Below are 22,874 nucleotides of genomic sequence, written 5' to 3'. Positions count from 1 at the left end.
ACTGGGTAATGCGTTAGAATCTATACTGGTATGGACTGGTTAATGCGTTAGGATCCATACTGGTATGGACTGGGTTATGTGTTAGGATCTATACTGGTATGGACTGGGTAATGTGTTAGGATCTATACTGGTATGGACTGGATAATGTGTTAGGAAGGAAAGGATATAATGGGTAAGTATCTATGCGCCACCAAACGAGAAATAAGAATCGGAAGAAAGAGATGTGAAAGTAGGGATGGAGCACCAGAGGTATGCTGCTAGTTTTGTAGTGTCACCACATACAATAAACAGTATATATCAGGATTAAACCAGCGCAATAAACCCCTATATCTCAGTGAACCATCAGAGCATAAGTGTATACAACAATATATAAATAGGTCTCAAAACTTGGTAAAACACTGGATTATAAAATCATCAAATATGTGAATCAAATATTAGAGTGAAGTGACCAGTGACCAGGATAAATATAAAGTGACACATGCTAGGGATAGTGTAAACAAAATATTGTGCAGCTCCCCTGTATACCTGGATAGGAGGGGGGGGGGGGGCAGCATGTAGAGAAATCACTGTCCTCCTTTTTCCTCCTGTAGCTGCAGGAGGAAAATGGAGGAGATTGGTTCCTCTGTATGCTGCCCCCGCCACTCCTATCCAGTTCACTTGTGTTCTGCTGTCTCTGGGCCCCTGTGTGCTCCCCTGGTCCCCCCCCCCACCCCCACTGGGCCAACTGCAGAACTTGTGAAAGGGTCCCACTGTGGGAACGTAATAAAGGGCCCCGCAACTAGAGTGAAGGGCCCCAGGATCAGTGGGAGGAGCCCCAGGATTAATGGGAAGGGCCCCGGCCAGGTGTCCGGGGGGCCCTGCATGGTTTCTTGCACCGGGGCCCTGAAGGTTCTAGTTACGCCTCTGTCCTGATATATACTAGGAAGGAAAGGATGCCACATAGTTTGATGGAAATGAAAATTATCACCCTACAGAGGGCTGAACTCAAAGACACCCCGAAAATCAAAGTGAAAAAATGATGCAGCAGGCGAGTCCATTTTGGTGAAATGTTATTGCAGCAACTCAGAATGGTCCTCAGTAGTGTGTATGGCCCCCACGTGCTTGTATGCATGTCTGACAACGTTGGGACATGCTCCTAATGAGATGACGGATGGTGTCCTGGGGTATTTCCTCCCAGATCTGGACCAGGACATCACTGAGCTCCTGGACAGACTGAGGTGGCACCTGGCGCCATCAGATGGACTGAAACAGAATGTCCCAGAGATGTTCTATTGGATTCAGGTCAGGCGAGCGTGGGGGGCCATTCAATGGTATCAATTCCTCCATCCTCCAGGAACTGGCTGCATACTCTCACCACATGAGGCCGGGCATTGTTGTGCACCAGGAGGAACCCAGGACCCACTGCACCAGCATAGGGTCTGACAATGAGTCCAAGGATTTCATCGCAATACCGAATGGCAGTCAGCGTGCCATTGTCTAGCCTGTAGAGGTCTGTGCGTCCCTCCATGGAGACGCCTCCCCAGACCATCACTGACCCACCACCCAACCGGTCATGCTGAACGATGTTACAGGCAGCATAATGTTCTCCACCGCTTCTCCAGACCCTTTCACGTCTGTCACATGTGCTCAGGGTGAACTTGTACTCATCTGTGAAAAGCACAGGGTGCCAGTGGTGGAGCTGCCAATTCTGGGGTTCAACGGCAAATGCCAATCGAGCTCCACAGTGCCGGGCAGTGAGCACAGAGCCCACTAGGGGACGTCGGGGCCCTCAGGCCACCCTCATGAAGTCTGTTTCTGATTGTTTGGTCAGAGACATTCACACCAGTGTCCTGCTGGAGGTCATTTTGTAGGGCTCTGGCAGTGCTCATCCTGTTCCTCCTTATACAAAGGAGCAGATACCGGTCCTGCTGATGGGTTAAGGACCTTCTACGGCCCTGTCCAGCTCTCCTAGAGTAACTGCCTGTCTCCTGGAATCTCCTCCATGCTCCTGAGACTGTGCTGGGAGACACAGCAAACCTTCTGGCAATGGGACATATTGCTGTGCCATCCTGGAGGAGTTGGACTGCCTGTGCAACCTCTATAGGGTCCAGGTATGGCCTCATCCTACCAGTAGTGACACTGACCCCAGCCAAATGCAAAACTAGTGACAAACACTCAGAAAAGATGAGTAGGGGAATAAAAAGGAGGCCTGTAAAACCATTCCTGTTTTGGAGGTTGTCTCATTGCTGCCCATCTAGTGTACCTGTTGTTGATTTCATTAACACCAAAGCAGGTGAAACTGACTAACAACCCCCTCTGCTACTTAACTGACCAGATCAATATCCCAGGAGTTTACCTGACTTTATACTATACTCTGATTAAAAAGTGTCCCTTTAATTCTTTGAGCAGTGTATATGTTTGGGGGGGGGGGGGGGGGGTTAACTAATCATCAGGCCCAAAATGTTAACATGTGTGTAAAAAAGTGAAAGGGATAATATGAGCTAGATGGAATCACTCTCCTGAGATCACACTCTAAACATTAGAGCTCCCCCTAGCTGCGACCTGGTAATAACATCACTTGGAGGTCTATTCATTGAGCTGCTACATACAGTTTCTCACAAAAGTAAGTACACCCCTCACATCCTTGTAAATATTTTATTCTATCTTTTCATGTGACAACACTGAAGAAATTACACTTTGCTACAATGTAAAGTAGTGAGTGTACAGCTTGTATAACAGTGTAAATTTGCTGTCCCCTCAAAATAACTCAACACACAGCCATTAATGTCTAAAACGCTGGCAACAAAAGTGAGTACACCGACAAGACCAATTGTCCAAATTGGGCCCAATTAGCCATTTTCCCTCCCCGGTGTCATGTGACTCGTTAGTGTTACAAGGTCTCAGGTGTGAATGGGGAGCAGGTGTGTTACATTTGGTGTTATCGCTCTCACTCTCTCATACTGGTCACTTGAAGTTCAACATGGCACCTCATGGCAAAGAACTCTCTGAGGATCTGAAAAAAAAAATTGTTGCTCTACATAAAAATGGGCTATAAGAAGATTGCCAAGACTCTGAAACTGAGCTGTAGCGCGGTGGCCAAGACCATACAGCTGTTTAACAGGACAGGTTCCACTCAGAACAGGCCTCGCCATCGTGGACCAAAGAAGTTGAGTGCACGTGCTCAGCGTCATATCCAGAGGTTGTCTTTGGGAAATAGACGAATGAGTGCAGCAATATTCCTTCCGGACAATATCACCTCTTCCACTCCTCCATGATGACATCACGGAGCTGGTGGACGTTAGAGACCTTGCGCTCCTCCACCTTCCGTTTGAGGATGCCCCATAGATGCTCAATAGGGTTTAGGTCTGGAGACATGCTTGGCCAGTCCATCACCTTTACTCACAGCTTCTTTAGCAAGGCAGTGGTCATCTTGGAGGTGTGTTTGGGCTCGTTATCATGTTGGGGTATCAGGACAATATTCCCCCTGAACAACATCCCCCCGGACAATATCCTCCCTGGACAATATCCCCCTAGACAATATCCCCCCTCTAACCCTAACCCTATGTCCCGGGGGATATTGCCCAGGGGATGTTGTCCAGGGGGATGTTTTCCCGGGGGATATTGTCCGGTGTTCAAATTTGGTATTTTCTGTTTTAATTAATGGTCAGTTTAATAATGTTGGTTTAACTTATGTCCCTCAATGTCTACTGGACTCATAAGTACATGAAAATGATACTTCAGTTATTGGTATGAGAAAGAATGAATGGTATTAGGCTATTTGCTGGTCGAGCTTTTTCCATTGATTTAAAATGGAAAATTCCACTTTTGGCCACTAGAAGGAGCTATATCTTTATGATACTTAGTGCCGTCTAGTGGTCAAATTTGGTATTGTCTGTTTTAATGGTTGGTTTAATATTGTTGCTTTATTGAACTTATGTCCCTCAATGTCTACTGGACTCATAAGTACATGAGAAAGATACTTCAGTTATTGGTATGAGACCATGCCTGACATAGTAAACAGAGGAGGTCTATTTACAGAAAATTAGTTGGATGAATGGGACAACACTTCATCCATGTCTTTGGTGATCTCTGATCTCCTTATGAAGGGTTTCTTACATGATGAAGATCAGCCGTGGAGTATATCTGAGGTGTATATCAGGGTGTGCTTCTTCCCCACATGTCCACCAACATTCATATAGAAGACATTTCCCGCATTCAAGGCTAATACAACTCCAGGGTTGTGTGGGACCCCTGATGTACAGGAAGACCGGACTTCAGTGAGGAACAATTCCCTCACTCAGGACAGGAAAGTGGCTTCTTCCCTGTGTGTGATTTTTTATGTCTAGAAAGATTAGATGTCCTTGAAAAACATTTCCCACACTCAGAACAGGAATACGGCTTCTCACCGTTGTGCAGTCTCTGATGAGTGTAAAGATTGGATTTCACTGAAAAACATTTTCCGCACTCAGGACAGAGAAACGGTTTCTCACCTGTGTGCAATCTCTGATGTGTGTCAAGACTGGACTTTATTGAAAAACATTTCCCGCACTCAGGACAGGAATGCGGCTTCTTCCCCGTGTGCAGTCTCTGATGAGAGTAAAGATTGGACTTATGTGAAAAACATTTCCCGCACTCAGGACAGGAATACGGTTTCTCCCCTGTGTGCGATCTCTGATGTCTGTAAAGATATGACTTCTGTGAAAAACATTTCCCGCACTCAGAACAGGAAAGTGGCTTCTCTCCTGTGTGAGATCTCTGATGCACATAAAGACTGGATTTAGAATTTAAACTCTTCCCGCACTCACTACAGGAAAACCTCTTGTCTGTTGGAAGGACAGCACCGTTCCTCAAAGTCTGAGGTTCCTCAGGATAAGAAGAGTACGATGGTCCGGCACCGTCCCACACGGTCTGAGGTTTCTCAGGATAAGAGGAATACGATGGTCCGGCACTGTCCCTCACAGTCTGAGGATCCTCAGGATAAGAGGAATACGATGGTCCGGCACCGTCCCTCACAGTCTGAGGTTCCTCAAGATAAGAGGAATATGATGGTCTGGCACTGTCCCTCACAGTCTGAGGTTCCTCAGGATAAGAAGAGTACGATGGTCCGGCACCGTCCCACACAGTCTGAGGTTCCTCCGGATAAGAGGAATACGATGGTCCGGCACTGTCCCTCACAGTCTGAGGTTCCTCAGGATAAGAGGAATACGATGGTCCGGCACTGTCCCTCACAGTCTGAGGTTCCTCAGGATAAGAGGAATACGATGGTCTGGCACCGTCCCTCACAGTCTGAGGTTCCTCAGAATAAGAGAAATACGATGGTCCGGCACTGTCCCTCACAGTCTGAGGTTCCTCAGGATAAGAGGAATACGATGGTCCGGCACCGTCCCTCACAGTCTGAGGTTCCTCAGGATAAGAGGAATACGATGGTCCGGCACTGTCCCTCACAGTCTGAGGTTCCTCAGGAGAAGAGGAATACGATGGTCCGGCACCGTCCCTCACAGTCTGAGGTTCCTCAGGATAAGAGGAATACGATGGTCCATCTACACTGTGTGGTGCCGGATGGACATTTGAGGTAGCCGGGTTTTCTCCTGGACTATACTGTGTGATGTCCTCATCTTCTACCTTACAGTCTAGAGACAAAGTTAGACAATCCTCTGAGGTTTTCCTCATCTCCCGTCCATCTACTAAAATAGAAATACAAAGATTACTACTAGACATCAGCAGATTGGTTCCCCTAAACCAGGACTCCACCCCCAATATCGGGCAGCTTTGTCTCTGAGGATCTTACAATTCCACCCTTAAGATAACTAGTAAATGGGTCTTCTGATCTCCTACCAGTTCATTTCTTTATTCATGCACCTTAGTCAGAGAGTGAGGAAACAACGAGAACTGTCTTTTATAGGAGTGACAGTGATGAGGGGATTATAGGACGAGTGTCCCCCCCCCCCCCCTTTATCACTCATTGCCATCTTTCCAACACAAGAAATCCTGCACTTCCTTATTTAGCCCATGATTTAGTCATGAATAACAGCCAAGAACAACCAAGATGAAGACTGGACCGATCCTGAAGACCGCCATCATTGGGTTACTGACTCCTCCCTCATTATCACTTTCTGTTTAAGGTTCCAAAGTTGGAGGATTTTATCACATTATTATCATTGTGTTTGTGTGCATTAAAATTCAATAAAGTGTATTTTGTCTCCAAAACATTTGTGTTTGAAAAACCACTCCGTAAATACCGGGTGAAATAAAAAACACCCAACATTTTTTTTCTATGGCCTCAGCTTAAAAAATATAGAATGTTTGGGGGTTCTATATAATTTTATAGCAGTTATGACTGAATACATTGTTTCTATGTGTTTATTAGATGATGGGGGATCTAGGTGGATCCTCCGTACTGCTCTCTCCTTTACAATAAAGTCTCCTCTTACCCGGTGATGTGAGGGGCGGCTGATTCTCCATCATGACGTCCTTGTAGAGATCCTTGTGTCCTTCTAAATACTCCCACTCCTCCATGGAGAAATAGACAGTGACATCCTGACACCTTATAGGAACCTGACACACACAATGATACAGTCACCATCCAGACACATCCCTTGTCTGTTACTGGATAATGTCCCAGAATTCCCAGCACCGCTCACCTCTCCTGTCAGCAGCTCCATCATCTTCTTGGTGACTTCTAGAATCTTCTCCATGTTGTGTCTCTCAAGTTTTAGGGAGTCACATGGAGGCACTGTGATGGTCATATGATCACCTGACTTCAGAAGAGGAAATCTCTGTATTGGGGAACCAATAGAAATATCATGTTAGAATCCCAGAATCCTCCTCACCTCCCTGGTCAGGTCTGTGTTTTATTAATAGAGATAAGAGTGATGTCATGTGACCTCCCAGAATCCTCCTCACCTCTCCGTCAGGTCTGTGTTTTATTAATAGAGATAAGAGTGATGTCATGTGACCTAACAGAATCCTCCTCACCTCTCCGGTCAGGTCTGTGTTTTATTAATAGAGATAAGAGTGATGTCATGTGACCTCCCAGAATCCTCCTCACCTCTCTGGTCAGCAGGTAGATGATCTCCAGGGTGAGGTTTAGTATCTTCTCAGTCACGTGACTTTGGTTCTCCTCCATCTTCATTGGTGCCGTCATTTGATCTATACAGGTCTCCTTTTAGATGGATAACTTTCGGAAATGAAAGTAAGAATTATTTGGATGGTATTGGTCACACAATAATAGGATGTGGGGGAGGGGATGGGGGTTAGGAGGGATGCTGTACAGTTAAGGACTCATGCCCCCATAAGAACACATTTTATTTGAACTGTTTAGTGTGGGGGAGGATTCTGTTCTCTTCCCTCAAATGGCAGCCCGGTGTGGGTAGGAGGAGGACAGCAGGGTTTGGGAAATTTAGTTTGGACTGTTTAATGTTATTACATTTTCGGGATCCCTGAACTCTCTTGACCTGCTAGATCATAAATTCCTCTCTTGTGTTACAGCAGAATCCTTCCAGCACCCGAGCCCCGGCCCAAAGCAGGAAACCCCTCCCCTCTCAGACTAGGTGGCAACCCTGAGAGCCACTGGCAGCCTCCTCAACACTATATCTCCATCTTCCACCTAACATGCTCCGCTGGCATGGCCCATGACGATTTATGAGGTGGTCTCAGCCCCCCCAGCCAGCCCACCACTGGTGATTGATGAGGCCTCAAAAAATATGCAGCTCCTCCTTACCTCCATCCTCTAATTCTAGAAGATTCTCCAACCTTCTAGACCACAGGGAGGCTCCAGAGAGCTGTCAGGATGAGTCATCCAGCCCTGAACTGTACTGAACCCTGACCCAAATTCCATAGCTCAGGCTTAGTCCTGAGCTAAACTACAATTTACCTACTCAATCATCTAGCACACAGTAGAGGGTGCTAAACACATTATATATGTGTATATCCTCATCTGCTGGGCTGGAGATAAAAGGTCTGTTCATGTCCTTTTTAGCATAAACTTGTTTAACCTACTTGCAGGTTAAACTACTACTGGCTTCAAGAATCTGACTTTCCCTCTCCTATAATGGCCTCCTCTGGACTCACTCTCCCAGCCCTAGTTAACAGAAGGGAAGTGGAGTTGGAATTCTCCAATCCCCTCAAAGCACTTTTCAGGTCCTTCATTCACCTCCCTCTCTGGTCCTCTCCTTATTTGAAGCACACTGTATTCCTCTGTTCTCTCCAGTTTCTTCTAGGATTGCTGTGATCTATCTGCCCCCTGGATATGTATTAAGCTTCCTTAATGACCTCTCTGCCTGGCTACTTCTTCTCTTCTGAAATTCCCACACTCATTCTCCGTGATTTCAACATCCCTGTTAATCTTATCACTCCTGCTACTTCTAAACTTCAGAGCCTAACCTCTGCTTTTGACCTAAAACAATGGACACACACTTCTACTCACTCCAATGGCAACTGCCTTGACCTCGTATTCTGCTACCTATGCACTCCTTACAACCTTTCCAACACTCTTTTTCCTCTCTCCGATCACTACCTTATCTGCTTCAATCTCTCCTTGTCTTCATCCACCTCGCCTTCCAACTACCTAACAGTTACCCATAGAAACCTTTGCCATCTCTTCTTTTTTTTCTGCAACGGATTGTCTCTATGACAAAATCTCAACCCTGTCCTGCCCCAACCTGGCTACTTCTGTCTACAACACTTCACTGTTACCCCCCCGGACATATTGGCCCCCTTCACTACACACAGATTTAGGCCCCGACTGCTACAATCCTGGCAAACAGACAATACCAAAAGTCTCAAAAAAAGTAGTCTGTGGCATAAGACTAAATCCCAGCAAGACTTCAGCCAATATAAATCTGCCCTCCAGAAATACAGTTCTTGCTTCCTCACTGCCAAACGGACCTATTTTATCACCCTCAATAACACCTTCTCGTCCAGTCCCTTACTACCTTTATCTCTCTACTTCGTTCTTCATTACCTCCATCCACTAACTCACTCACTGCCCAGGAAATTGCTAATCACTTCAAAACTAAGATTGATACACTTCGTGATGAGATCTCCACTGTACAGATATCTTCCAAACCTTGTCCACCTGCACAGTCAATACTTCCCTCGTTTAACCCTGCTACTATAGGAGAAGTCACTAAACTTTTTTGACCTAACTTAACTACCTGCCCCCTGGACCCTGTTCCCTCACAAATACTACAGTCACCCTACACCCTATCCTAACCTAAGCTCTATCCTACACACTTTAACTTATATCTTCAATATCTCCCTCTCTACTGGCATCTTCCTCAACCCTCAAAACACACGTGTCCAACACAAGGCTCACGGGGGCGAATCAGGCACTTTAGGCCATTTCATGTGGCCCTCACACTTTTCCTGCAGTTGGGGCACCCCTCTGGTGTCCACCTCCACCTTGTCTCAGTAGTCAACAACACAGAGTACAGATCCTGTGCTTCTCTAACCACCTGCCTCCTGGACCCTGTTCCCTCACAAATACTACAGTCACCCTACACCCTATCCTAACCTAAGCTCTATGCTACACACTTTAACTCATATCTTCAATCTCTCCCTCTTTACTGGCATCTTTACCAACCCCTTTTAACCACTTAAGCCCCGGAGGATTTGGCTGCTAAACGACCAGGGGGTATTTTGCGATTCGGCACTGCGTGACTTTAACGGACAATTGCGCGGTCGTGCGACGCTGTACCTAAACGAATTTGGCGTCCTTTTTTTCCCACAAACAGAGCTTTCTTTTGGCGGTATTTGATCACCTGTGCGATTTTTTGATCACGCGCTATAAACAAAAAAAGAGCGTAAATTTTGCAAAAATAGCAATATTTTTCCCTTTTTTTTATATGAAATTCCCCCCCAAAAAAATGTAAAAATCAAAATTTTTTAACATTTTCGGCCAATTTGTTTTATGCTACCTATGTTTGGTAAAAAAAAAAAATCGCAAAAAGCGTATTTTGATTGGTTTGCGCAAAAGTTATTGCGTTTACTAACAAAGGGAAAGATTTTTGTCATTTTTGTTGTTTTTTTTTTAACGCGTAATGGCGGCGATCTGCGATTTTTTTTTTTGCGGTACCGCGACATTGCGGCGGACAGATCGGACCCTTGACTGACATTTTTGACACTTTTGGGGTTACCAGTGACATTTCTACAGTAATCAGTGCTATATATATGCACTGTTACTGTAAAAATACACTGGTAGTGAAGGGGTTAACTTTATTTGAGAGGGAGGGGCTGTGTGTGTCCCTAGGGGCGTGATTCTAACTGTGATTGGCTGTGGCTTCAGCTGTATGCAGAGTGATCAACGGATCTACATAGTAGATCCCTATGATCATCTCTCATACAGAGGGGAGAATGACAGGCAGCTTGTTTACAAAAGCTGCCTGACTTTCTCCCTCTCCCCCGCCGATCGCAGAGTGGCACACGCGCGGGGGGGTCCGTGACCACGCGGGAGCGGGAGTGCGCCTCCGGCGGCGCGCGCTCGCTCCCTAGACCCTCACAAGCTAGTGACGTAGCCCTACGTCACTTTGCCTGTGAGGGGCTGACCGCCGCCGTAGATAGTCGTGCGGCGGTCGGCAAGTGGTTAAAACACACGTGTCGAATACAAGGCATGGCAAATCCAGCCCTTTAGGCCATTTCATGTGGCCCTCACACCTCTCCTGCAGTTTGGGCACCCCTCTTGTGTCCGCCTCCACTGTGTCTCAGTAGTCAACAACATAGAGGAGGACAGAACTCCGTCAACAGATCCTATGCTTCTCTGTGCAGACGAGAAGAAACTCATCTTTGAACCCACCACCCCGCTGTCGCAGCAGTCGACAGCAGAGAGGATGACAGAACTCTTCTTACAAATCATGCGCCTCTCTGTGAAACCCCAACACCCCTTTGTCTCTGCATTACTTGGTCTCCGCATTCAGCAGACTCCAGCAGCTGACTCCAGCCCTCCTCTGGTCCTCTTCCAGATCCTACACTTTCTGCTGTTCAGCTCCGCCCCATGCTTCTTCCTAGTAGCAGCATATGGGGAGTGCACTGAGATGTAATGGAGGGTGGAGGACTTTTGACTTCTGATGGTGGGGTGGCTCTTGACACCTAATGTATAGGAGGGGGTGCTCTGGACATCTACTTATAATTATTATGAGAATAATACAATTCTATGCCAGCTATAAAGGAGGGTCGCACACCGCTTGGATCATCTACAAGATTTTTGGAGGCAGCTCAGACAGAACATGGTTCTGCCATGGTGTTTGGTCTGAGCAGTTACCAATAGTCTTACAGATACAACTGGCCCTTTGGGGCAACCATAACGCTGACGTGGCCCACGATAAAACTGAGTTTGACACCGCTGCTCTAAAACATGCACTAGTCACCCCCATACCTAAAAAGGCCGCACTGGACCCCACCAGTCTTACCAACCTAAGACCCATCCCCTTACTCTCTTTTGCCTCCAAACTCCTTGAGTGTCTAGTCTACAACCGGCTGAGCTGCCACCCCATTGAAAATAACCTTCTTGATCCCCTTCAGTCTGGATTTCACCTGCAACATTCCACAGAACCTGCTCTCCTAAAACTCACAAACGACTTATTAACAATAAAAAACAACTATTCCATACTCTTACTCTTGGTCCTCTCCGCTACCTTTGATACAGTGACCACCCCCTCGTCCTCATAAAAACTCTATTTGGTCTCGGTGACTGTACTTTCCATTGGTTCAAATCTTACCTATCGCACCACACCTTCAGTGACACTTACAACTCTATCTCCTCCTCTTCATTCCCTCTTACCTTAGGGTCTCTCAAGGATCTATGCTTGGACTTCCCAATTCTCGATCTACACCGCCTCCATGGGTCAGCTGATAGAATCTCATGGCTTTCAATACCATTCCTATGCTAATGACACCCAAATCTATCTCTCTACCCCTCAGTTTCCTCACGCATCACTGAATTACTAACAGACATATCTGACTGGATGTCACACCACTTCCACAAACTCAATCTATCCAAAACTGCACTCATAATATTTCCTCCCCCACGAGTCCCTTCCCCTTAGTTCTCTGTCAAGGCACAACTATCAGCCCATCCCCGCATTCCAGGGTGCTAGGGGTAACCCTGGACTCTGAACTCTCCTTTCAGGCCCACACCCGAATCATGCCACCTCAACCTCCGCAACTTCTCCAGAATACACACCTTCCTAACCAATGACACCACAAAGCTTTGAATTCACCCCCTGGTCATTTCGCGCCTTGACTACTGCAACTCCCTCCTCATTGGCTTACATCTACATAGGCTATCCCCCCTTCAGTCCATCATGAATGCTGCTACCAGACTCATCCAGCATACCAACTGCTTGTGTCTGCCAATCCCTACACTGGCTTCCATTCAGTGTCTGCTACTCCTCTCTGCCAATCTCTCCACTGACTTCCGCTCACCCAACAAATAAAATTCAAAGTACTAACATTAACTTACAAAGCCATCCACAACTCGGCCCCCAGCTACACAGACATCCCAACCTGCAAAAACTCATTTCAGGGAGGTGGCAAAGTCATTTCAGGGAGGTGAGCCCCCCCCCCCCCACGCACGCCTGCGCCGCACCCCCCCCCCCCCTTTCCAATTTAACACTACCAGAGAATAATAAAATGAACTGTAATCAGTATACCTGGTCACTGGTGCTGGACACTGATGCTGGTACTGGACACTGGTGCTGGTCACTGGTACTGGTCACTGGTGCTGGTACTGGCCTGGTCACTGGTGCTGGTCACTGGTGCTCGTACTGGTCTCTGGTACTGGCCTGTTCACTGGTGCTGGACACTGATGCTGGTACTGGACACTGGTGCTGGTCACTGGTACTGGTCACTGGTGCTGGTACTGGCCTGGTCACTGGTGCTGGTCACTGGTGCTCGTACTGGTCTCTGGTACTGGCCTGTTCACTGGTGCTGGTACTGGTCACTGGTGCTTGTACTGGTACTGGCCTGGTCACTGGTGCTGGTACTGGACACTGGTGCTGGTACTGGACACTGGTGCTGGTACTGGCCTGGACACTGGTGCTGGTACTGGCCTGGACACTGGTGCTGGTACTGGTCACTGGTACTGGTCGCTGGTACTGGCCTGGTCACTGGTACTGGTGCTGGTCACTGGTGCTGGTACTGGTCACTGGTGCTGGTACTGGTCACTGGTGCTGGCCTGGTCGCTGGTACTGGCCTGGTCACTGGTGCTGGTACTGGTCACTGGTGCTGGTACTGGTCACTGGTGCTGGTACTGATCACTGGTGCTGGTACTGGCCTGGTCACTGGTGCTGGTTCTGGTCACTGGTGCTGGTACTGGTGCTGGTCACTGGTGCTGGTCACTGGCCTGGTCACTGGTGCTGGTACTGGTCACTGGTGCTGGTACTGATCACTGGTGCTGGTCACTGGTGCTGGTACTGGCCTGGTCACTGGTGCTGGTACTGGCCACTGGTGCTGGTCACTGGTACTGGTCACTGGTGCTGGTACTGGCCTGGTCACTGGTGCTGGTACTGGTCACTGGTGCTGGTACTGGCCTGGTCACTAGTGCTGGTACTGGCCTGGTCACTGGTGCTGGTACTGGCCTGGTCACTGGTGCTGGTACTGGTCACTGGTGCTCGTACTGGTACTGGCCTGGACACTGGTGCTGGTACTGGCCTGGTCACTGGTGCTGGTACTGGTCGCTGGTACTGGTGCTGGTCACTGGTGCTGGTACTGGCCTGGTCACTGGTGCTGGTCACTGGTGCTGGCCTGGTCACTGGTGCTGGCCTGGTCACTGGTGCTGGTACTGGTCACTGGTGCTGGTACTGGCCTGGTCACTGGTGCTGGTACTGATCACTGGTACTGGTGCTGGTCACTGGTGCTGGTACTGGCCTGGTCACTGGTGCTGGTCACTGGTGCTGGTCACTGGTGCTGGTACTGGTGCTGGTCACTGGTACTGGTGCTGGTCACTGGTGCTGGTACTGGTGCTGGTCACTGGTGCTGGTGCTGGCCACTGGTGCTGGTCACTGGTACTGGTCACTGGTACGAGCCTGGTCACTGGTGCTGGTACTGGTCACTGGTGCTGGCCTGGTCACTGGTGCTGGCACTGGTCACTGGTTCTGGTACTGGTCACTGGTGCTGGTACTGGCCTGGTCACTGGTGCTGGTACTGGTCGCTGGTACTGGTGCTGGTCACTGGTGCTGGTACTGGTCACTGGTGCTGGTACTGGCCTGGTCACTGGTGCTGGTGCTGGTACTGATCACTGGTACTGGTGCTGGTCACTGGTGCTGGTACTGGCCTGGTCACTGGTGCTGGTCACTGGTGCTGGTACTGGTGCTGGTCACTGGTGCTGGTACTGGCCTGGTCACTGGTACTGGTGCTGGTCACTGGTGCTGGTCACTGGTGCTGGTCACTGGTACTGGTCACTGGTACGAGCCTGGTCACTGGTGCTGGTACTGGTCACTGGTGCTGGCCTGGTCACTGGTGCTGGCACTGGTCACTGGTGCTGGCACTGGTCACTGGTTCTGGTACTGGCCTGGTCACTGGTGCTGGTACTGGCCTGGTCACTGGTGCTGGTACTGGCCTGGTCACTGGTGCTGGCCACTGGTGCTGGTCATTTGCTGGTACTGGTCTCAGGTGCTGGCTCTCTGGTGCTGCTCTCAGTCACAGTCACTGTGTCTGTCACAGAGTGGGGTGTCACGATGATTGGTCCCGCGCCAAAATGCCTCCTGGAGTAGAAGATGTGGCTGTAGTAGAGAGCAAAGCCTCTGCTTGCTCTCTGCAGCTCCTCCCACAGGCGGAGTGCATGACTCATATCACTCCGCCTGTGAGCCGGTTCTATTTCGGCTCCGACGTGATTTCTCTGTGCAGGCTCAGCTTGCTGACAGCTGACACACTCTTCTGCCTGCATCGATGAGTCATCTGACTCACTGTGACTCACACACACAGCCGGGATATTGCCCTGAGCTCGCAGGTGTCCGTGAGCTCAGGGCGGAAAGCGGGAGTCTCCCGCGACTTGCGGGAGACTTGAGATGTCTGAGCTACATCACTAATCTGGCCTCCAAAATATCAACCAAACCGTTCTCTTCGGTCCACCCAAACCCTCACACTCTCTAACTCCCTTGTCACCCCTCCCATGCCCGCCTCTGGGAATTCTCCCGAGCCATCCCATCCTAAACTAGCCATCTTTAGACAATCCCTAAAAACCCTTCTCTTGAAAGAAGCCTATCCTGCTTCTAACAAATACACTGTGTTTTTACTTTCTCCATCAATTCATCCCCCACAGTTATTACCTTTTGTATCACTTGACCCTCCTCCTAGATTGTAAGCTCGAGCAGGTCCCTCTGATTTATCTTGTACCAAATTGTATTGTAACTGTAACGTCTGCCTTCATTTTGTGAAGCACTGAGCAAACTGTTGGTGCTATATACATCCTGTATAATAATAAATCCTTTATATTAATAAATAAAAGACATCACAGTGACTATGGAGGATGAGGACGGAACATGACGGGGCGTTACTGGGTGTAAATAGAAAATAAGATCTTATTACCTCCTCTGCTGCCACTTCCAGCAATGTCTCCTCCCTACTTCCTGCCGACTCACCTCTTACCTGGAACTTCCTATTTATACCTGACATCACTTTATGGCTGTGCCTGACATCACTTCCTGTCTTCCATAGAGACTTCCTGTCTGTGTAGAAGTGAGAACACCACCATGTGGAGCTCAGAGAAACGACAGCCCCAATAAACGTCCTGTCTCGTAGTGTGAACACTAGGGCTGGGGAATATAATCGAAAGATCGATGCATCGCGATTCGACCCTTCGCGATTCTGCATCGATGCGGGCTTCCGGCATAATCGATTATACGAAATGACGTCATCAGCCGCGGCCACGCCCTATCGCGCAAGGGAAATAAAATCACAAGATCGGCAGCTGATTGGTGGGTTAGTGGCGGCCACTGGCGGGAGCTTAATAAAAAGGCTCCGCCCCTCCCCTTCCGTCTCTTTGACACAGGCCGAGGCGCAGCAAGACATCCCCCGCGTGTATCGGCGTCCCACCTGCGGCCTTGCAGCCAAGAAGCCAGCCAGCCAGCCATCCAAGCCAGAAGCCAGTCCAGTGAGTCCACACACAGGAGCGAGGAGCCCCAAGTGCGTCCCCATCGCAGCTAGCCAGCGCCGCCAGCCTCACCTCACCTCACCGTAGCCGGCAGGCCCTGGAGGCCCAGCCGCCACGCCACTGCCAGTGACGCCAGCCGCCCGCCACAGAGCCCAGAGAGCAGCACAGCACCTGTCCTCCTCTGCAATGCAGTGCACAACAACCCACACAGTCATACAGCAGGTATGTCCGAACAAATAATTGTGTAATCATTCATGGGGGTCTCTCCTCTGTATCTCTGGGGGATGTTTGTGATGGGGAGGGGCCTGGGACAGGGGACGGTTGGTCGGGGCCCGGGGGTACTGTTCTGCTGTAGCAGTCTGGCAGCCAGGGGGGTCAGTGTCAGTGGGGGCCTGGGGGTCTCTGTCAGTGTCAGTCAGCTATGGGGGTCTGGGCAAGGGGGGGACTCATTCAGTGTTTGTCAGTGCTGTGGGGGATTGGGGAAGGTGTGGGGGACATCCAGGTCTCTGTCAGTGTGGGGGTCTGGGCAAGGGGGAGGACTCACTCTCAGTGTTTGTCAGTGCTGTGGGGGATTGGGGAAGGTGTGGGACATCCACCCAGGTCTCTGTCAGTGTGTCAGGCTGCAGTCAGCTCAGCTGTGGGGGGAGGGGGGTCTCTGTCAGTGTCACTGTCACAGGCAGCTGTGGGGTAAGGGGGGGCCCCGGGGGTTTTGGCTCAGTGCATGCAAGGGAGTATGACAGACAGACAGTCATATTTTATGAAAGATGTTGCTTGGTTGACTTGTTGCGGCTTAGTTTACAAGTTTTTTTTTTTTATTTTTATTTTAAACACTGACAGAGTTTGGCAACTTATGTCATCCGTCTCCGTCACATACGTGGTAGTATGGTGGTAAATATGGCAGAAGGAGAAAAAGATCGAGAGATAAAAAATGCACCTAGCGTTTTAAGAGCAAACATCTGGGCACATTTCGGATTTTACGAACACACAGGGAAGCGTGAGTTGGACAAGACACACGCCGTATGTAAAGCCTGTCACACAAAAATTAAATACCTAGGGAATACTACGAACTTGAGAAACCATGTTAGCCGTTTTCACTCTGAGTTAGTAACACCTGTCGCCACCAGCAGTGCCACCACTGCCAAGGAAAGACTGCTAGACCCAGATCAGCCAAGAATTGATGCCATACTGTCAACTTATCCGCCCAACTCAGAAAAAGGGAAGAAACTAACCAAAGCTGTGGCAGCTTTCACCGCCAAGGACCTACGGCCTTACTCAGTTGTGGACAACGCCGGGTTTCGCTACCTTGTGAAGACGCTAGAGCCACGTTATAAGATCCCATCACGCAGGCACTTTACAGAAAACGTTATACCTGCACTCTACCACGACACCAAAGTCAGGTACTTGCGTCAATGAACCAAGCCAGTCGAGTCGCAATAACGTGTGATTCATGGACGTCAGTCACAACGGAGTCCTATGTTACAATAACAGCACATTACGTTACTAAGGACTGGCAGGTCTTGTCACATGTGTTGCAAACAAGAGCCATTTATGAGTCTCACACAGGTGCTCATCTGGCAGAGCTACTGTCTCATGTTGTGGAAGAATGGCAGCTGTCTGATAAATCTGTAGTGTTTGTGACCGACAACGCGGCGAACATGATAGTTGCAGCTCAAGTTGGTAAATTTCCTCATGTTAAATGTTTTGCCCATACACTCAATCTTGCATGTCAGCGGGCACTGAAAGGGGCCACGCTCTCCAGGCTTCTCGCCAGAGTGCGACGAATATCCACATTCTTCCATCGCAGCACTAGAGCAAGCCACTGTCTAAAAGAGAAACAGAAATGTCTGGGCCTGAAGAATCATAAGCTAATAACTGATGTGCCAACAAGATGGAACAGCGCATATGACATGGTTGAGAGGTTCTTAGAACAACAACCTGCAGTTTGTGCCACCTTGCTGTCTCCAGAAGTCAGAAAAGGAGAGTCTGATCTCTGCACTCTCAATGAAACAGATGTGTCAAATGCAGAGGACGCTGTGAGTGCATTAAAGCCAATGAAGGATGCAACCTTCCTGATGTCAGAAGAGCGCAACCCAACAGTGTCTCTCATTGCCCCTCTAAATGCACAACTGCTCCAGAGCATGACAGACACCATGGGAGACACAGCCATGACCCATGAGATCAAGAATGCCATCAAAACAGATCTCCTGAAGAGGTACAGCAGTGAGGCAGAGAAGAAGATCCTTCATACAGCCTCTGCTCTGGATCCTCGCTTTAAAGGACTGCCTTTTATTCTCACAGAGGAGGAGAGATCGGAGATATACAGAGGAGTGACTGAGGAGGCTGCATCTTTGGAGGTAATTAGAATTTCATCATGTTTCCTGCCAGACAGCTAGAAGCTCAGCTACATTGTGTTGTGTAATAACATGCCCTGATTCACTGATGCGGTGTGGGAAGTGGAACTGTATGGTATGGATTACCGTGCAGTTTCCCACACCTCATCAATGAATCACACTCTTAGTCAGTTCAGCTCTTCTTATACTATTATCTTTTGTTCAAACACACAGATTACATCTAATAGAAGGACAAATGTGGATGAAGTGCCTAGGGAAAAAGCAACTGTGGAAGAAGAAACAACACCCATTGAGGACAGCCATTCTCCTCCCAAAAAAAAGGCCACAACATCGCTGCTCATTACTTTGCTGGGGCAGTCTTTCACTGATGGTGCAATAGAACCTAAGACCCCCTATGCCAAGGCAGAAGACGAAATGGAAAAATATTGTAAAGCCCCACCTCTGCCTCTCACTGAGGACCCTTTAAAATGGTGGCGTGAGCATGAGGTCATATTCCCCCTCCTCTCTCAGCTGTCAAAGCAATACTTGTGTATCCCAGGTACAAGTGTATCTGCAGAGTGGGTTTTCTCTACTGCAGGAGATGTTATAACAGCGAAAAGAAGCAGTCTTAAACCTGAGCATGTGGATCATCTAGTGTTCTTACAGAAAAACCTACATGTTCCCAAATGCTAAGACCTGAAATAATTACTAATTCATGTTTTTAATGAATTAGTAATTACTAATTCAGTCTGCCGCCAGTCACCAGTCGGTCACATCACCAGTCTTGTTTTATAGCTTTATAGCACTGATGGTTTGTTTTTGAAGATTGTCCTGTCCAATGTGTCCATTTCCAATCCATAATCCGTTCCGTTGCTTCACACTAAAAGTGTCTAGGCAAGTACTAGGCAGGGGTTCATTTAACCCTCAACCAAATAAATAATATTAAAGTGTATTTTCTTCTAGACAAGACAACTGACTGACACCAAGCCAGCCACGGTGCAGCATTATAGGAAGGAAAATCATTGAGAGAAATAACTTGTACATTTGAAGCTTAACCTCGAGTAAATCTTATCTTATTGGATCACAAACACCAATTGTGGATTCTTGTGTAATATACTATATTTGTGAGTTTGTGAATGTGACCCCCATAGGATTTCCTCAAGGTTAAGCTCCAGTTTACAATTTATTCTCTCAAGGATTTTCCTTCCTCTAATGGTGGCTTGTTGGCTAGCTTGGCTTCAGTTACAGATGTAATCGATATGGTAGAGTGCTGCTCAGTGCAGTGCAGGTAAAGTTTTCTTTCTGTAACGTGACTGACTGACTGTCGTGACAACTCAAGAGCTTATAACGCAGCTCTAGCATTAACTCAACACACACACACACATAGTGTGTGTGTGTGTTGAGTTGATGCTGAGGCTGCGTATAAGCTTTTGAGTTGTCACGAGTCACGACACACACACACACACTGTGTTTAGTTGACTGGCAATGGCAGGGGCAAACACAATCGCAGTGAACCTGGAACATTTTATATTTTTTACAGCTTTTCTGGCACTGGAGAGATGGAGAATGGCTTGTTTTCAAAAATGGTCTATTCACATAAGTGAATTGATAATTATTTAAGCTTAAGCTTATATTTGTATAACTCCCCTCTAGCAGCCATCAACTCACTTCACTTGAGTTGACTGGCAGTTGCAGGGGGAAACAAACATCACGGTGAACATGGAAGTTATGCAGCAGTGCACTATTGCCAGGTTCACCTTTGATATTTGCTACTAGTCAGGAAGTGCTCTGTTTTGTAGAGGACAGGTTATGGCACACACCTGGAAATTATTGCAACGCATGTCTGTCTGCTGGTCTGTTGTACTCTGTAGCAATAGCAAGTGTAGGGGGTTCCCTCAACCAAACAAATACTAAAGGTAAAAGTGTATCTAGACAACTGAAGGCAAGCCAGGCAGCCACGGTACAGGAAAGGACATCCTTGAAAGATTAAATCAATCATACATTGAAGCGTAAAACCTTGATTAAATCTTTACTGGATCACAAATACACACAAACCTGACCTAACCTATATGCCTTGAGTTGTACCAGTGTGGCAATGCCAAACCTTTCTTCAGTTCTCATGATTCTGATGCAGACAATCGTGTTGTGTGTTTTTTTGTGATCCCATGAAGATTTACTCAAGGTTTAAGCTTTAGTTGATGATTTACTCTGTCAAGGGTTTTCCCTCCTCTAATGGTGGCTTTGGCTTTCTGTAAAGTAAGTGACATAAGTGAATTGATAAGCTTAAAGCTTATATTTGTAACTCCCCTCTAGCAGCCAATCCATCAACTCACTTGAGTTGACTGGCAGTTGCAGAGGGAAACAAACATCACGGTGAACATGGAAGTTATGCAGCAGTGCACTATTGCCAGGTTCACCCTTGATGTTTGCTACTAGTCAGGAAGTGCTCTGTTTTGTAGAGGACAGGTTATGGCACACCTGGAATTTATTGCAATGCATATTCACATAAAAGGATTTATATATAATGTTTTGTGGGAATTTATGACGACCATTTTCACAAGAATATTAGCTTGGCTGGCTGGCTGGCTGGCTTCTTCTATCTTGGCTTGCCTTAAAGTACAACTATAGGCCAAACTTTATCCAAAAAGTCTTGCCTTTAGTTGTACTTTAAATGGTGGTAGGCCTGGCTTATATTAATATTTTCTTTTATGAAGCAGTAAACTGCACTACTACAGTTTTTTTTACTAATTTTACTGTTACTTCTAGTAAAATACTAGTGTTGTTGTCTGTCTCTGCTATGCTGTTTGCATTTTCAGACCTTCCTATATGTTTGCAGTGCAAGTGCACTAAAGTATGCAGGTCTTGCAGGCCATGACAGGGTCCAGGAAAGTGTCCTTTGAAGCAAATGAAAATAAAAAGGATTCTTTTATTTGTGACTGCTTGATTGTTTGTTTTTTTTGATAAAGTTTTGAAAACCATTGGGCAGTGGGCTGGGCATGGGCATTGGGCAGTAATCGTGATGCATCGTGATGCATCGCGGAATCGAATCGTATCGAATCGCGACCCTAATAATCGTAATCGCATCGAATCGTGAGGTAAGTGAAGATGCACAGCCCTAATAAATAGAGTTCTAACCTTTCATTGGCTGAGTACATTTTGTGGTGGAAACTTTCACAAACACTTACAGGTCTGTTTGTTTTTTTTTTTCATTAAAAATTGAAACAAATTTGACATGCATTCACTGAGCCGTGATGAATGTTGGTCGTGTTTTATTTCATACAATGATTTCTTATCATCAGTGACTCCATCCAGTGGTCATAATTGGGTATTGCACTATATTTTTTTCTGATAAAGGTATTTCAGGAATAATTCCTCAATATGGCCACTGGATGGAGCTGACGATCATAGGAAATCACTGTATTTAAAAAAACCCGCCAGACTTTATTACGGCTCGGCAAATGGTTGTCCCATTCGTCCAACTCATTTTTCGTAAATAGAACCCTCTGTTTGCAATGTCAGGCATGGTCTCATACAAATAACTGAAGTATCATTCTCATGCATTTATGAGTCCAGTAGACATTGAAGGACATTTAATTCAACCAACAACATTCAACTAACCATTGATTTAAACAGAAAATATCACATCTGGCCACTAGATGGCACTAAGTACCTTGGGGTGTAGCTCCATTTAGTGGCCAAAAGTGGTATTTTCCTTTTATCAGTAGAAAACATTCGACCAGCAAATAGCCTAATAACATTCATTCTTTGACCCCGTTCACACAGAAGGAATGGGCATGCTCTTTCACTGGGGGAATTACTGTGTAGATTTTTTTATGAATAAACCCCCAAATCCCAGGAGACGTTTATATAAAGATGGGAAGTATGTAGCAGCCCAATGAAGAGACCTCCTAGCAATGTTATTACCAGGCTGCAGCTAGGGGGAGCTCCAATGTTTAGAGTGTGATCACAGGAGAATGATTCCATCTAGCTCACATCATCCCTTTTCACTGCCAGAGCTGTTTTCGAGTTATTTTTTGTACATGTGTTAACATTGTACAAAAAATACAACCCCCCCAAAGATATATTTCCTGCCAGCTGAGGCCCTGGAGAAAAAAATGGAGGTAGTTCCAATTTTTCAAGTCTGATGATATTAGCTCAAGGGTTTATCAATGGTAAATATCAGCAAAAAATACAATAAAGTTAATTTTAAGGCACACAAACACAATATATTAATAAACCATAGTATACATTTTATTTATTAGTATACATTTATTCATATTTAAACACTTTGTAAATCACAGGAGAACATTCCCTCTGCCGGAGGTCATTTCAACACTCAATTTCAACACCCAAGGTTTAACTTTGAATTCTCTACTTGAACATCTCACCGTCCTCTAACACCTATACAGAAGAAATGTATCATGATGAGAGCAACCTGGGTAAAACCTTGGGTGTCGTACCCAGATCCTACTCTGGCA

The 22,874-nt window shown here is 47.2% G+C and overlaps 1 protein-coding gene across 1 annotated transcript in view; it reads right to left on the bottom strand.

Moving 5' to 3' along the window:
• Positions 1–22,874, bottom strand: part of LOC309564445 (uncharacterized protein) — a 382,799-nt gene that overhangs the window by 247,475 nt on the left and 112,450 nt on the right. Inside the window, 1 exon segment of the mRNA XM_082269075.1 lies at positions 4,277–4,734. Within this exon segment, the coding sequence (XP_082125201.1) occupies positions 4,277–4,734 (458 nt within the window).

This window comes from Pelophylax lessonae (assembly GCF_965119305.1).
Source record: "Pelophylax lessonae genome assembly, chromosome: 9".
In the NCBI taxonomy this organism is placed as follows: domain Eukaryota; kingdom Metazoa; phylum Chordata; class Amphibia; order Anura; family Ranidae; genus Pelophylax; species Pelophylax lessonae.
Note: the sequence above shows the minus strand (reverse complement) of the source record. Positions and strands in the feature narration are given on the sequence as shown.